This window comes from Penicillium pulvis (assembly GCF_028828015.1).
Source record: "Penicillium pulvis strain IBT 33274 chromosome Unknown contig_10_segment0_segment0, whole genome shotgun sequence".
Classification (NCBI taxonomy): Eukaryota; Fungi; Ascomycota; class Eurotiomycetes; order Eurotiales; family Aspergillaceae; genus Penicillium; species Penicillium pulvis.
Genome location: NW_026643071.1, coordinates 497,332 through 513,487, shown reverse-complemented (window position 1 = coordinate 513,487; position 16,156 = coordinate 497,332). Strand labels below are relative to the sequence as shown.

At 51.7% G+C, this 16,156-nt stretch overlaps 3 protein-coding genes across 3 annotated transcripts; 1 reads left to right on the top strand and 2 right to left on the bottom strand.

The window, feature by feature from the left end:
- Window positions 1–7: 7 nt before the first annotated feature.
- Window positions 8–2,665, bottom strand: N7503_000218 (uncharacterized protein; the record flags this gene model as incomplete). Its single annotated transcript, XM_057059779.1, has 1 exon — window positions 8–2,665. One exon carries the CDS (start codon window positions 2,663–2,665, stop codon window positions 8–10), a length of 2,658 nt encoding a protein of 885 aa, XP_056926702.1.
- Window positions 2,666–3,921: 1,256 nt separating this feature from the next.
- On the bottom strand, window positions 3,922–7,417 carry N7503_000217 (ion transporter; the record flags this gene model as incomplete). Its single annotated transcript, XM_057059778.1, has 2 exons — window positions 7,001–7,417; window positions 3,922–6,938 (listed from the first exon to the last, which is right to left on the bottom strand). Exons 1-2 carry the CDS (start codon window positions 7,272–7,274, stop codon window positions 3,922–3,924), a joined length of 3,291 nt encoding a protein of 1,096 aa, XP_056926701.1. The 5' UTR covers window positions 7,275–7,417.
- A 1,051-nt stretch (window positions 7,418–8,468) lies between these two features.
- Window positions 8,469–15,701, top strand: N7503_000216 (bifunctional carbamoylphosphate synthetase/aspartate transcarbamylase). The gene is made up of 3 exons (XM_057059777.1): window positions 8,469–9,355; window positions 9,410–15,396; window positions 15,453–15,701. Exons 1-3 carry the CDS (start codon window positions 8,746–8,748, stop codon window positions 15,507–15,509), a joined length of 6,654 nt encoding a protein of 2,217 aa, XP_056926700.1. The 5' UTR covers window positions 8,469–8,745; the 3' UTR covers window positions 15,510–15,701.
- The last annotated feature ends 455 nt before the right edge of the window (window positions 15,702–16,156 follow it).

Below are 16,156 nucleotides of genomic sequence, written 5' to 3'. Positions count from 1 at the left end.
CCATAAATTAATTAAGATCATCCACCATATCAAAATCATCTTCATCATTTCCCATAATATCCATTTCATCATCTGAGAAACCAGAAAGCTTTGGCGAGCCCATTACAACTGTACTGGCCCCAGCGCTGTAAACATCACACTCTTCATCGTCCGATTTCACGGATGAGACGGAGTATCCGTAGTCACGGTTGACCCGGATCGTCTCTAGGTTCCGTGACTCAAGGCTCACAACAGATCCTGGATGTTCAATCTCGTCGTATGAATCTACTGACATGAGGTCTGAAGCATGAGAATTGGTTGCGTGGTGAGAGGCGCCTTGGACAGTGCTCTGCGAATCGCTCGGGTTGATGTCACTGAAAGAGTCATCAGTGGAAGCAACGCCGCCGGTGTGAACTTGAGGGCCTGGGGCGGAAAAGCCTCCAGATGCCATAATAGGAATGTCCTGGTCTGTGAACACGCCGCCTGTCCCATCGTCATTGCCGTCGGCCCAGAGAGGTAGGTACTGATATTCATTCCTGGTAAGGCAGGTCAGGATGTCTCCAATTTGGTATTGGAAGAGGGTTTGATCCGTTGGGTCTAGGCGCGCGCGGCAGTACTTGGAGAGGTATTCAGTGGCCAATAGAGTGAATTTGTCTAGGTCGAAATTCTTCACATTCATTCCTTCAGGTTCGGCACCAGTAGGATTGCTCGGAGCAGAAGTCGCGTTGTTTGACTCGTAGTGCGGAACAGTGGGAGTGGATGCCGAACCCTGTTCATGTACGGGAGTAGACTCGTCCGGGTCAGGGTATGGAATGTAGAGAGAAAATATATCCCTCTGCGATGGTTGCTGTGAATTATAATGTTCTGCCCGTTCTGCTGGCCGTTCTGGCAATGTTGTTTTTTCCAACGGGTTGACATCAATAGCGGTAGAAGAAGCATCATCCGACGATGAAGGGACCGGTTGATCACCCTGAAGAGTCCGGCGGCGTAGGTTGATAGTTAGATTCCACTGCTGATTCACACTTTCGGTACGCTCTTGCTTTTGTATTTTCAGGATGTCATCCCGCTCCTTGTCTCGACGTTCAACCAATTCATTGAAATCTCTGATTCGCTCCTCTAGAGTCTGTCTCTCAATGTACCTGATTTTGGCATTTTCCTGGCCTTGAAATGCAAGCAAGCCACAGCCGATCTCGGCGATGGAGTCGTGTTTGCACTCGCGGTCAAGGAAAATCATTGCCTCCGAGTAGTCCATGGTAAGAGCAAGCCTCTTATCCCCAAGTTCGGTCCAGAAACTCCTCCCCATTAATCTGACCAGACAATCCTGTGAATTGAATGCGCGATCCCTAGCCCGTAAAACCATTGTCCGGATTTGTTCGAGACGATCCGACAAATGGCGAGCACTCTTCGGCACTGCGTCGCAAGAACGCAAGGGATCCGCAGCGAATACAAGACGTCGATAAATCGCAAGTCTAGCGCACTTTTTCAAGATCTCGATTATGGCCTGGACCAATTCTTTATCTTCAGGAAAAGCTCGTGCGTGTTCGTTCAATTTTGCACATTCTGAGATACCTTCAATCCAAGACATTTCCTCTCCCGCCATATGGATAAAGTCTTTGACGACTGTGTCCACGAAGGCCTTGCTAGCGTACTCAATTCGTTGTATCTCGTTGTCATCGAGATCTTCATTGAGCCGAGAATTTGTAAATGACGATGTCCATCGTTCCAACGGCTTAATTTGTGCGGTTCTTATGAGGTAGAGAAGTGCTTCATCACTGACCAGTCCCCTAAATGCATAGCGGCAAAGGGAACTGGATTTGATTCCACAAGCGACCCGATAGGCAATTGCGGGATGGATTTCAATGAACCGTGCAATGGTTGTGTTGTAAAACCAAGAGGTGATGTATTCACTGATACTTGGGAGGGTGGCCACGTCGAAAAGTTTGGCGACGGCGAAGAATGTCCATAGTTTGCAAGGGGTATCTAGACTTATGCTTAATCCCTCAAGGACGTGTAGGACATGCTCAATTCCATCACGATGGCGGGCTGCGGAATACTCCACGGGCAACCCTTTTCGGACTATGGTGCTGGGTGTCGGGCGCTCCGTATTCCTATTTCCCTGTGATGGCATCTGCGAGTCTGTTCCGGGTTCTTCTTGACTTGCATATTCATCCTCCGCTTCCTCCAAGTTGCCATTGATCGTCACTGGCTCAAAGATTGTTGTTGGATCCGGACGCTCCCACATTTGATATTCATCCTCACCACCAACACAGGAACTTGGAAGACTCCATTTGCTCTCTAACGATGCCCATTTTCGGATAGCCATGGGACACGATACCTCCGTCAGAGCAATGATAGCATCTTCCTCGAGGGTTGCCGGAGTCAAGTCCACCAAATATTTGATGCCATTCGGTAGTTTATCAACGAAGCCTCGCTGCCTCCGAACACGTTTTTGAAATCGCGGGGTAAATTGCTTAGCAAAATATGCAGAGCCCGTTGTCAACAGCTTCTCACTGTGAACGCGAAGAGGAATTGTTGGTAGGCACTTGGGCCCATCCTCAGGCGGGGGATCGATATAGAGCAGGGTGTCTGCGTCGTTGAAAAGAAGCAGTGGAATCTTCATTTGGAAATTTGGTACGGAGCTCTGGTGATAATCGAATGACATTCCTGGGATTTCCTCGGGTGGCATCTCTGGTGACTCCCTTGGCGCTGTCTCGAAGGCTGAGGCACTGAATCAAGTGGTTAATAGTCATTCGATATAAGTATCGAGTACTAGCAGTGTGAGGGAGAAGGTATGAAGTGGGTGAGAAGGGAATGAGGATCTGCGGTAAAGGTTAAGCATGGAGGGGCGGAGTAATGAGGCTCAAGCCTGTTGCCTTGCGAAATAGGCCAATCACATCGTAATCACTGATAGGGAATATGCATCGCCACAATTTGATGCCACAGTCCACAAATGAGTCACTGACTGACTTATGTAGTATTACGGGTGCGTTTGACTTTTTTGAAATATGCTATGGCGTATAGTTGGGGGTTTTTATACGAGCTCCACTCTGACAGCTCAAATAGTGGGTCAACACATAGTGTTTTACCCATGCGCTTGTATTGCATTGGAGTGTAGACTAATTTGTTCAATTTATTAAGACATATGTGATAGTTATTAAAGTCATAACATTGCTTCATAGTTTCTCAACCATGGTTTTTGAGTGCCTCGCCCGTAATTTCCACAATTAAGCATGCGTTCATGGTCATGTCATCCCACACAAATCATAACCCAAACCTTAGCTATATGGACCAAAACTTCTTCTCAGAAAACTTTCGTCGATTTAATTCCCCTGGGCAGTTTATTCCTATATAAGCTGAAACTTCCTCAGTCTAAATATGGCTATCAGCTCAGTATCCGTGCCCCAAGGTCGGCCTTTGAAGTCAGTCTTGCCCCCTAAGAAATATATACAGCTGCCACCTCGCCACATCCATTCTAACAACCCACGGCATCGTCAAGGTCGAGCTCCATCGCTCTCATGAGTGTATTCGGCGTGATTGGAGGCACTTATCTTATGTTCCGCCTCATGGCTCCACAGAGAGGAATCGTTCTGACTACAAATGAGGAGTTGGAGGCCTTTCGGGGAAGTTGTTACGACCAGACAAATGTGCATGGGAAAACAGCCCGGGCTCCCAGAGCGACTGCAGCTGCTCCACCTGCACAAAAATAAGCAGCTAGCTAGGTACCTACCCGGGTGGGTACAGATATATTGACTGGAAACAGTGGAAAATATTGTATACAATCAATTGTCATGTGGTTCAATAGTGGTATCGCAAAAGATCAAAATCAATGCGCCATGCGTCCTGCCAAAATCCAAAAATGCTGCCTAATTCATGTACAATGGAAATTGAAAATATTCTACATACAACCTTGGAAGACACGGAAAAGGAACCGGTAGTGGGAAATCAACTCGATCGCTGGATTACACGCTCAGACAGTTTTCCATCGCGACCTCGCCCACTTCCATCAGATTGTGGTCTCCGCTTTTTCGTATCTTTTTTCTCTCCCCGCTTCTTTTTCTCTCGTGTAGGAGGGTGGGATTCACCCGCTCGGGTGCGGCTGCGGCTGCGACTGCGGCTGGATCCTGTACGTCGGAGATCTTTGACCTCTTTGATGACCTCGCGGAATCCCTCTTCGATGTTATTCATGCGGGCAAGTACCAATTTGCTAAGCATGTCTTGGCTTTGACTGGGTCCGTCCCGGCGGAGATTTCCGGTAGCGAGGGCCATTTGGGTGTTGAAGCTGGATGGGATCACACCCGAAAAGCCACCGGCCACCGCCTTGTTATCGCCTAAATCGGATCCCAGATCAAATAGCAGAGATCGTTGGCGTCGTCCTGATCTTGGACGGTCAGATAGATATAGTCCTTCTAATTCTGGGACTGACATGTGATTGAAGCCGAGAGAGGGGTTACGTGAGAGGACGGCGTTGAGAGCGTGTCGTCGCACTGTGCCAATATTCGCTGACGTTGACATACCAGGGGCATGATCGTCATCTGAGGAGTCCTCGTGGGTTCGGGGAGGTGTCGTTCTTCCTTCGGTCTCTTCATTCGGGGAATCAACGGGGTTGTACAGCATGGTAGCCCCGGAGATATTGCGCGTGTGTCTGGGCCGGCGTACTGGGCTTTCTCGTCTGGATATAATTCTGGCAGTAGAAGGTCGGGAACTGTAGAATTTGGGGGTTGCCTTCTCCGAACTTCCAATCGGATGGGCATCGTCATTGACTGATGCCTTTTCTGAATGATCTTCATGGGAGCCATCATCGCTGTCGAGCTCATCGTCTCCTTCCATATCAGTGTGCTGGGACAGGAGGCGGGTTCGTGTAGGCGAGATCGAATCTCCCCGTCGGAGATAGAAGGCTGGATTGGCAAAATGACTGACTCTTTCTTCGGGATTTGATGCTGCAACAGATCGAGTAGTTTCTGTAAAGTTGCGCCCATGTGAATCCATTGTCTTCCGCATTGGCAAATGAGGTCGTCGCAATGGCATCTCAAGCCGATCCACGATCGCCCTGTCTTCTTCGTCTGGGGTATGAGCTGGAACAGACCCGATCTCTTGCATCCAATCTTTGATGACGTTATTGGTTTGGCGTTTATGCATGCTACCCGGCCTATTCTGAGCTCGTTCGCTAGTGGTTTGCTGTCGAAAAACTTCTTCCAGTGCCTGATCTTTCTGGTATGTAGCTATGGATGGCTCACGCATCAAGCGTGGTGCCCTTGTGCCAAATGCCTGGAATCGACTAGGTCGGGTCTGAGCCGATGTTTGCTGACGGGATGTTGCTTCAACCAGGTCCATCGGCTCCATCACACGGGCGCTGAGAATGGTCTTCTCGTAGAGACAGATGGTGAACAATACCGGCAAGTGTGTGACTTTAATGATCGTCCGATTAAGCTTGATATACTCACGAAAAGGCATCAGGCATCGGAACGGCGTAACAAGCCAAGCAATGACGTTTGTCGGGGCAACATAGCTGAACAGTGCATCTGACTTGACCATAGATATTGTGTTGACAGCAAACAAGAATTGATGCTCAGACTCAGCGTTGTTCACGATCCGCAGGAAGCTGTTCGAGAGTACGGAAACCAGAATCGTGACGATCACGAAGTGACAAATGAACAGAAAGACCGTGAGAATGGCCCTGCCGAGAAAGTTGTAATCATCCCACATCGCCCACGCAGTCGGCGTGAATCCCATTACTAGTTGAAATAAGCCATACGCGACGGTCTTAGGAGAGTTATCGTTTCCAAAAGACAAGAAGGCGACAAAGAAGCCGCTGCATGCAATCACAATGAGCACAAAGACGGCTATCAGATCGGAGGCCATGATTCGGAACGCAACCAGCAGTTGGGAGAAGTAACGGTAATGGTCGAGGATCGAAAACAGGCGTGGGAAGAGGAGAACGGAGCTGGCGGCCAGAATGTCGTACGCTTGATCGGCTATCTGGTTGCTCCTTGGATACGTCAGGAAGGCACCATAGACGCGCAGGCAATAGTAACAAAGCAAGAGCAGCAAAATCCCCAGATCGAACAGATTCCAGAAGCTCATCAGATAAAGACTGAAACCTTGTTCGTTGAAACCAACAATTTCATCGAGCATGAATCCCGCACTCCAAAACCAAAACACAATCTCCAAAGATGTGATACGGCCACTACGCTGTTCAAGAACAGCCAGAAACAGACCCAGCAAGACTGCGAACGAAATTGTCGATAGGAACTGACGATAACGAGGGACACGTAACCGTGAAAGCTTGAATAAGGACGCATTTCGGGGGTTGTACAAGGTTACAGAGCGCCGAAAGGGGGTATTCCCAGCCTGGATCGGGACCCCGTTTTGACCTGTGGTAGCCCCGTAGTTAAAATCTGTCATAGACGATCGATTCGAAGGTCGATGCAAATGATCGGCAGCAGAGTGAAAGACGATTGTCCCTGCCCATATAGCTTCCAACTGTTGCACGACTACTGGATGCGCCAGGAACCTTTTGGCCTGCGCGCGAATGGCCACCTCCAGGCAGGATATCCGAGCGCTGCCCGCCGCTTTCCCTTGGGGGCCGACTGTCCACGCTGTGGGCAAATCCTGGCCCTGTAGTGGATCAAAGTCATACGATAGCGCATCGATCAACTCGCGAGTCGTGTATTCCCGCAACAGCTTGATCGCAAGCAGTTCGCTGACCATCGCGCGCGTCTGATTTGCCCCGCTGTTTCCCGGATTGACGTGGATCTCCTTCTCGAACTGCAGGCAATTTGCCATCAGGGCATATAGGGTGGCTCGCGAAAAATGTTCGGACATGATCTGCTGCTGGATAGGTTTGACCAGGAACTGCGACACCTGGGGGGAGCGGAGTTGGTCCCAGGTCAGTGTAGTTTCGCATCGTGAGGCGATCAAGGGACGAATGGCATTGGTGATATCGTATACGGGAAGCGCATCTACATGTATGTGTGAATATCAGTTAGCGGTGTGACCCGTCGCGCAGGACCAAATGTCGTACCCAAATGGGAAGAGGAGAAGATTGGGAGCAGCGGAGTTGACTCTATAGGACCGTCGTCCTCTTCCTCCTCGTCTCTCTCCCAGTGCCCACCCATGTCCTCATCGATATCCTCGAGCTCTGGCTCGTCGTCGCTGGAGTCGGCCCCACGCGTGTTTCGCAGACCGCGTCGCGCCCCGAACCATGGTGAATGGTCTCTCGCTGTGAAGGGGGAAGAAAATTGCGACTGATCAATCTGCCCGCGCCGTGCTTTCGGGCGAAGAAGGGAGGCCAGCATGTTGAGGAGCTTCACGTGGGCCTAGTAACCTGCATGGCCGTTAGGGAGGTGTTTGGCCGCCTTCGGCGTCTAGTGCATCGTAATCTAGAAATACAGCTAGGAGGTAAATCGGCGAAATGTAAACAGAGAAATATGGAAGGCTCAGGAGGGTAAATACTGGCATAAACTGGGTTCTAGGATCCAAACACTGGAAAAGTCAAAATTATCTACAAGATGAACACAAGCTAATGGGGCGCGATTGATCAGATCCAACATCTGCGAGTCCAAGCTTGGTTTAAAAAGACGTCCCATCTGGTAATGTAGACGCCCCTATTTACCGGATTCAGTATAGCGTGGTATTTGTATTTCAAAAATTAGGTACGTAATAGAGAACTTTGCCAATTCGGTACCAAGGTGAAATTAACGAATAAACAAGGGGATAGGCGTAGTGAACAAGGGCCATTAATGTACTCTGCAACTCCTGGGTACGAAGAATACGAAGAGTACGATTCTTTTGCTGTTTGGAAAAAGTGATGGGGCGTCTTTTTAGCGATTTGGGGCGTCTTAATAACGCCCGAGCTTCGGCAGATCTTAAAGGGACAATGTACGTCATTGCGCAGAAACCCCCGTACAGCTGACCGCACATTCCACAAGCTAGGTGTGAACCAGGTTTTTAATATGATCAGACTTTTGATCACGGGCATTACAATCGTTTACTGTAGATAAACTTTATGATGATCATTGGTTCTCTTAGTGACTGTTTTTTGGGGGAGGAGTAAAGCATGGTAAATATCAACTCTTTATGCGCACAGTCCTTGTACATTACTTTTTCCCACACCGGTTGCCGGCACTTATCGCCTTATCAGGACTGACCGCCTGCAACCCTCTGCATGGAAATTTAATATTTAATCTCTTAGGAGCCTACTGTATACTAGAGCAGAAGTCGGAAACATTCTTATTGTCCTTGATACACATTATAACTCAAATCTCAGATTTCAAACTTCATCCTCAAATATTCCCTGTAGAGTCTTCGGTTCTTCACGTTTCCACTTTTTTTTTTTTTTCTGCAGCGAACGAGATCCACAATGAGAAACTTGGAGAAAAACTCTGAGGGCGGTCAAGTACCATGGCGCACCGAAACCGGTGGGTCTCATCGACGGTGAAAATTTTCTGCCACAGCCCTCAATTTTCTTCTTTTTTCATATCTCAGCTCATTGCAGCTGCTGCACAAATTACCCTCCTCTTACCTTATTTTCAAAACCCCAGAAAACCCACGAAAAAGAAGGCAAATCTAAGGTCTCACTGGCGGATGCTGTGCTAGAGTGACCTGCCTTCGATCAGATTCGTCCCCGAGAGGACTTGTCCCCTCCATTTTCCCCTCCTCCAAGTCAGTCACCTTCAACCGCTTTCCTCCCAAGGAATCGGTCAGACCGAGTCCGCAATCGGGCGGATCAGAACCTGAAAAGATCAAAAAGGACCGAAGCTATTCACAATGGCTGCTGCTGGTGCTGTGATTGCCCCGGCCACCATCCCTGTCCGGGGTGGTAGTGACCGACTCATGGCCCTCGAGCTGGCGGATGGTACCGTGTACCAGGGTTACAACTTTGGTGCGGAGAAGAGTGTGTCTGGTGAATTGGTCTTCCAGACTGGTATGGTTGGCTACCCCGAGTCGGTCACCGACCCTTCATACCGCGGCCAGATCCTGGTTGTTACCTTCCCTCTTGTTGGAAACTACGGTGTCCCTTCGCGGGAGGAGATGGATGAGGTGCTCCAGAGTCTGCCCAAGTACTTTGAGTCAAGTCAGATTCACGTTGCGGCGTTGGTGGTGGCAGCCTACGCTGGCGAGGATTACTCTCATTTCTTGGCAAAGTCTTCTCTGGGTGACTGGCTCAAGGAACAGGGTGTTCCTGCCATCCACGGTGTTGACACTCGTGCTCTGACCAAGCGCCTTCGTCACTCCGGTAGCATGCTCGGTCGCCTGCGTCTGCAGAAGGCTGGAGAGTCCAACGGCGTCTCCGCTGGTGTTGAGGCTGCCAACTGGAGCTCACACTTCGAGGAGACTGAATGGGTGGACCCTAATGCCAAAAACCTTGTTGCTGAGGGTGAGTGGAAGCGCAGAGCTATTTCAATGGGCCTTTTCTGACATTTTTCTTTAGTTTCCATCCGCGAGCCCCGTCTGTACACGCCCCCCGCAGATGTTGCTCTCAAGCACCCCTCGGGCCGCCCCGTCCGCGTTCTGTGCTTGGATGTCGGTATGAAGTTCAACCAGCTGCGCTGCTTGCTCAACCGTGGCGTTGAAGTCATGGTTGTTCCTTGGGACTACGACTTCCCCACTCTGGCCGGCAAGGATTACGACGGTCTGTTCGTGTCCAACGGTCCCGGTGACCCTGCGACTCTGACCACTACCATTGCCAACCTGGAAAAGACCTTGAAGGATGCCCGCACACCCGTCTTCGGTATCTGCTTGGGTCACCAGCTGATTGCCCGCGCGGTCGGTGCTACCACCAGCAAGATGAAGTTCGGTAACCGCGGTCACAACATTCCCTGCACAAGCATGATCTCCGGAAAGTGCCACATCACTTCTCAGAACCACGGTTATGCCGTTGATGCGTCCAGTCTTAAGAATGGTTGGGAGGAGCTGTTTGTCAACGCCAACGATGGCAGCAACGAGGGTATCCGTCACACCGGCCGCCCCTTCTTCAGTGTCCAGTTCCACCCGGAGAGCACTCCCGGTCCTCGCGATACCGAGTACCTGTTTGATGTCTTCATCAACACCATCCAGAAGTCTATCGCTTCTGCCGATGCCCTTACCAAGCCCGTTGAGTTCCCCGGTGGTCTCATCGCGGACAACCGCAAGGCTTCCCCTCGCGTGTCAGTTAAGAAGGTTTTGGTTCTCGGTAGTGGTGGTCTGAGCATTGGTCAGGCTGGTGAGTTTGACTACTCTGGTAGTCAGGCTATCAAGGCTTTGAAGGAGGAGGGTATCTACACCATCTTGATCAACCCCAACATTGCCACCATTCAGACCTCCAAGGGTCTGGCTGACAAGGTGTACTTCCTGCCCGTCAACGCCGAGTTCGTTCGCAAGGTCATCAAGCACGAGCGCCCCGATGCCATTTACGTCACCTTCGGTGGTCAGACTGCTCTGTCCGTCGGTATCGAGCTCAAGGATGAGTTCGAGGCACTCGGTGTTAAGGTTCTGGGTACTCCCATCGACACTATCATTACCACCGAAGACCGTGAGCTGTTCGCCCGTAGCATGGACTCCATCAACGAGAAGTGCGCTAAGTCTGCCTCTGCCTCCACCATTGATGAGTGTATGCAGGTTGTTGAGGCCATTGGCTTCCCCGTCATTGTGCGCGCTGCCTATGCCCTGGGTGGTCTTGGCAGTGGTTTTGCCGAGGATATGGATCAGCTGCGGGAGCTCTGCACCAAGGCTCTGGCTGTCAGCCCTCAGGTGCTCATCGAGCGCAGTATGAAGGGCTGGAAGGAGATCGAGTACGAGGTTGTTCGTGATTGCCAGGATAACTGTATCACTGTTTGCAACATGGAGAACTTCGATCCCCTTGGTATTCACACTGGTGACTCCATTGTTGTTGCTCCCTCCCAGACCCTCTCTGATGAGGACTACAACATGCTCCGGACGACTGCCGTCAATGTCATCCGCCACCTTGGTGTCGTCGGTGAATGTAACATTCAGTACGCCCTCAACCCCTTCTCCAAGCAGTACTGCATTATTGAGGTCAACGCTCGTCTCTCTCGCTCTTCTGCCTTGGCTTCTAAGGCCACTGGTTACCCCTTGGCATTCATTGCTGCCAAGCTTGGTCTGGGCATTCCCCTGAACGAGATTAAGAACTCGGTCACCAAGTCCACTTGCGCCTGCTTCGAGCCCTCGCTTGATTACTGTGTGGTCAAGATTCCCCGATGGGATTTGAAGAAGTTCACTCGCGTCTCGACTCAGCTCGGTTCCTCCATGAAGAGTGTCGGCGAGGTCATGAGTATCGGTCGTACTTTCGAGGAAGCTATCCAGAAGGCCATTCGTTCCGTCGATTTCCACAACGTTGGTTTCAATGAGAAGGATGCCCTTATGTCTATTAAGGGCGAGCTCCAGACTCCTTCCGACCAGCGTCTCTTTGCCATTGCCAACGCTATGGCTACCGGCTACTCTGTCGATGACATCTGGAAGCTGACCAACATCGATAAGTGGTTCTTGACCCGCTTGAAGGGCTTGAGTGACTTTGGCAAGTCCATGTCCGCTTTCAACGCTACCTCGGTTCCTGTGCCTATGATCCGCCAAGCTAAGCAGCTTGGTTTCTCTGATGCCCAGCTTGCCAACTTCCTTGGCTCCAACGAGCTGGCTGTGCGTCGCAAGCGTGTTGAGGCTGGCATTACCCCTATTGTCAAGCAAATCGATACCGTTGCTGCTGAGTTCCCTGCCGTCACCAACTACCTTTACCTCACCTACAATGCCTCTGAGCATGATCTGAAGTTTGATGACCACGGTATCATGGTTCTTGGCTCTGGTGTCTACCGTATTGGTTCGTCCGTTGAGTTCGATTGGTGTTCCGTGCGCACTATCCGCACTCTCCGCGAACAGGGTCACAAGACCATCATGGTCAACTACAACCCAGAAACTGTCAGTACCGACTACGACGAGGCCGATCGCCTTTACTTCGAGAACATCAACCTTGAGACTGTTCTTGATATCTACCAGCTGGAGACTTCCAGCGGTGTTATCATGTCCATGGGTGGTCAGACCCCCAACAACATTGCCCTGCCTCTGCACCGCCTGAACGTCAACATCCTCGGTACCTCTCCCGAAATGATTGACGGTGCCGAGAACCGTTACAAGTTCTCCCGCATGTTGGACCGCATCGGCGTCGACCAGCCCGCCTGGAAGGAGCTGACTAGCATTGAGGAAGCCCGTGAGTTCTGCGACAAGGTCAGCTACCCTGTGCTTGTTCGTCCCTCATACGTGCTTTCTGGTGCTGCCATGAACACCGTTTACTCCGAGGACGACCTGGAGAACTACCTCAACCAGGCCGCCGATGTGTCTCGCGATCACCCCGTTGTCATCACCAAGTACATTGAGAATGCCAAGGAAATTGAGATGGATGCTGTTGCCAAGAACGGTGTCATGGTTGGTCACTTTATCTCTGAGCACGTTGAGAACGCTGGTGTCCACTCTGGTGACGCCACCCTGATCCTGCCCCCACAAGACCTGAGTGCCGAGACCATCCGTCGCATCGAGGAAGCCACTCGCAAGATTGGTAACGCCCTGAACGTCACTGGTCCCTACAACATTCAGTTCATTGCCAAGGACAACGACATCAAGGTCATTGAGTGTAACGTTCGTGCCTCTCGTTCATTCCCCTTCGTTTCCAAGGTCATGGGTGTTGATCTTATCGAAATGGCTACCAAGGCCATGATGGGTATTCCGTTCACTGAGTACCCCCCTGTCAACATCCCCAAGGACTACGTTGGTGTGAAGGTTCCTCAGTTCTCCTTCTCGCGTCTCTCTGGCGCTGACCCCGTCCTTGGTGTTGAAATGGCCTCCACTGGTGAGGTTGCCTCCTTTGGTCGCGACAAGTACGAGGCCTACCTCAAGGCCCTGCTGTCCACTGGCTTCAAGCTGCCCAAGCGCAACATCTTGTTCTCCATTGGTTCTTACAAGGAGAAGCTTGAGATGCTTCCTTCTATCAAGAAGCTCCACGATCTCAAGTATAACTTGTTTGCTACCTCCGGTACCGCTGACTTCCTCAAAGAGAACGGTGTTCCCGTGAAGTACCTCGAGGTTCTGGCTGGTGAGGAGGAGGACATGAAGTCTGAGTACTCTCTGACTCAGCACTTGTCCAGCAACCTGATTGATCTGTACATCAACTTGCCCTCCAGCAACCGTTACCGCCGCCCTGCCAACTACATGTCCAAGGGTTACCGCACTCGTCGTATGGCTGTTGACTACCAGACTCCTCTGGTCACCAACGTGAAGAACGCCAAGATCCTCATTGAAGCCATCGCTCGCCACTTCACTCTGGATATTCAGACCTCTGACTTCCAGACTAGCCACCGCACCGTGACTCTGCCTGGACTCATCAACATCGCTGCCTTCGTTCCTGGTCTTACCACTCCTGGCTCTCAGGACTTCGAGGCCGTCACCAAGGCCTCCATGGCCGCTGGTTTCAGCATGGTCCGTGTTATGCCCGTCGGTGTTGATAGCTCGGTCACCGGTGCTTCTGACCTGAGTATCGTCCAGCAGAATGCTCAGGGCAAGTCTTTCTGTGACTTCAACTTCTCAGTTACTGCTACTTCCTCCAACTCTGACGAGATCAATCGGGTCGCTGGCGATGTTGGCTCTCTTTTCATCCCCTTCAACCACCTGTCTGGCAACATCAACCAGGTGGCCACTGTGACCAACCACTTTGCTTCCTGGCCCTCCAGCAAGCCCATGATCACTGATGCCAAGGGTACTGATCTGGCCTCGATCCTGCTCCTGGCCAGCCTCCACAGCCGCAACATTCACGTGATGAGCGTCACCTCCCAGGAGGACATCAAGCTCATTGCTCTGAGCAAGGAGAAGGGTCTGAAGGTGACCTGCGATGTTTCCATCTTCTGCCTCTTCCTCTCGCGCGAGGACTTCCCTGCTTGCAGCTCTCTGCCCTCTATTGAGGACCAGAAGGCTCTGTGGGAGCACTTGAGCACTATCGACATCTTCTCGATTGGCAGCATTCCCTTCCAGCTTGCTGGAAAGGATGCTTCGCCCGCTGTCGGTCTCGCCGAGTCCCTGCCCCTCCTGTTCACTGCCGTGTCTGAGGGTCGCCTTACCATTGAGGACATCATTGCTCGCCTCTACGAGAACCCCAAGAAGATCTTCGAGCTCCACGACCAGGCCGACTCCTCGCTTGAGATCGAGGTTGACCGCCCTTACGTGTTCCAGAACACTCAGGCTTGGTCTCCCTTCAACGGCAAAATGATGCGCGGCGCCGTTCAGCGCGTTGTCTTCCAGGGCAAGACCACCTGCCTTGACGGCGACATTACCTCCGAGGCTGGCAAGGGTGTTGACATGTCTTCTCACCGCATCATCCCCACCTCCCCCATCCAGAAGCCGACCACCCCCATGGTCCGTCCGGAAACCTCCCTGGAGCACCAGACTTCCGTCTCTGGCACCCCTGGCCGCCGCACTCGTGCTCTGGACGCCTCCGTCCCCGTTGGCGAGCTTGGACCTCCTCTGTACACCCCCTCTTCCCAGGCCTCTTCTCCCCTGAACGAGATGCTCTCCCGCTCTCAGTTCCGTGGTAAGCACGTGCTGTCCGTGAGCCAGTTCACTCGCGCGGACCTTCACCTGCTCTTCACTGTCGCCCAGGAGATGCGCCTCGGTGTTCAGCGCCAGGGTGTCCTTGACGTCCTCAAGGGTCGTGTTCTGTGCACTCTCTTCTACGAGCCCTCCACCCGTACCTCGGCCTCTTTCGATGCGGCTATGCAGCGCCTGGGTGGTCGTGTCATTCCCATCTCCACTGAGCACTCCTCTACCCAGAAGGGTGAGACTCTTCAGGACACCATTCGCACCCTTGGCTGCTACGGTGATGCGGTAGTCCTCCGCCACCCCAGCCCCAACAGCACCGACGTTGCCGCCAAGTTCTCCCCCGTCCCCATCATCAACGGTGGAAACGGCTCCATCGAGCACCCTACCCAGGCCTTCCTGGACCTCTTCACCATCCGTGAGGAGCTGGGTACCGTCGCCGGTCTGACCATCACCTTCGTTGGTGACCTCCGGTACGGCCGCACCGTCCACTCCCTGATCAAGTTGCTCCGCTTCTACGATGTCCAGGTGCAGCTGGTGGCTCCTAAGGAGCTGTCTCTGCCCGAGGACGTCCGCAAGCAGCTTGTTGCCTCTGGCCAGCTGCGCCTCGAGACCGAGGAGCTGACCCCCGAGATCGTGGCTCGCTCTGACGTTCTGTACTCTACCCGTGTGCAGAAGGAGCGCTTCACCGACCTCGCCCAGTACGAGCGTCTCAAGAACACCTTTGTCATTGACAACGCTCTGCTCAAGCATGCCAAGAGCCACATGGTTGTTATGCACCCTCTGCCTCGCAACGCCGAGATCACCGAGGAGGTTGACTTTGACCAGCGGGCTGCTTACTTCCGCCAGGTATGTTTTCTCCCTCTCCCTGGACTACTGTGGAATCCTGACTAACTTCTCTTTAGATGAGATATGGCCTGTACTGCCGCATGGCTCTCCTGGCTTTGGTTCTGGCCCCTTAAATCTTGGCTTCTTTATAATGTGCAAACAAAAAGCGCCTTTGATTTTTCTCACGCATGACATGTTTTTCTTTCTCTGTTCCTGATTTCAAAAGTGTTGTTCTGTCTGGATATCTTTGCTATATAGGTGTGCAGCTACCTATACATATAAGAAGAGCTGTATAGATTAGACGAATCTCCGTTTTATAATTTGAAGCCCCCGTGCTATGTATAGTGTATGTCATGTTATGTGTTATGTGTTATGTGTGTCGTGTCGTGTCGTGTCGTGTGTCGTGTGTTGCGTTTTGTGTGTTTTGGCGTGGCGTGCGTTGCGTTTGGTTGGGTTTGGGGCGTTTTTCTGGTTTTTCTTGGTTTGGCGGGATTTTTTGGGGGGATACTTGGGGTCTAACATCTATATACCAATTTGATTTCACTCTTGTTATACTTCTTTCCCATGAAATACTTATATTTTCCCAATGACAAGGTGCAAAAAGCAGAAATTCTTTTTTTCGGCTGCTGGTGGGGACGGACCCACTCCACTAAGCCTAATGCGACAGGGCAGACGTGTGTCTACTACATGCAGCACTCGAACTTTTATATCTTTCGTAGAGAGGCTGGCGACAGATACCTTTCAGTGCACCCGCCGATTCAATGTCACCACGATCGTCGCC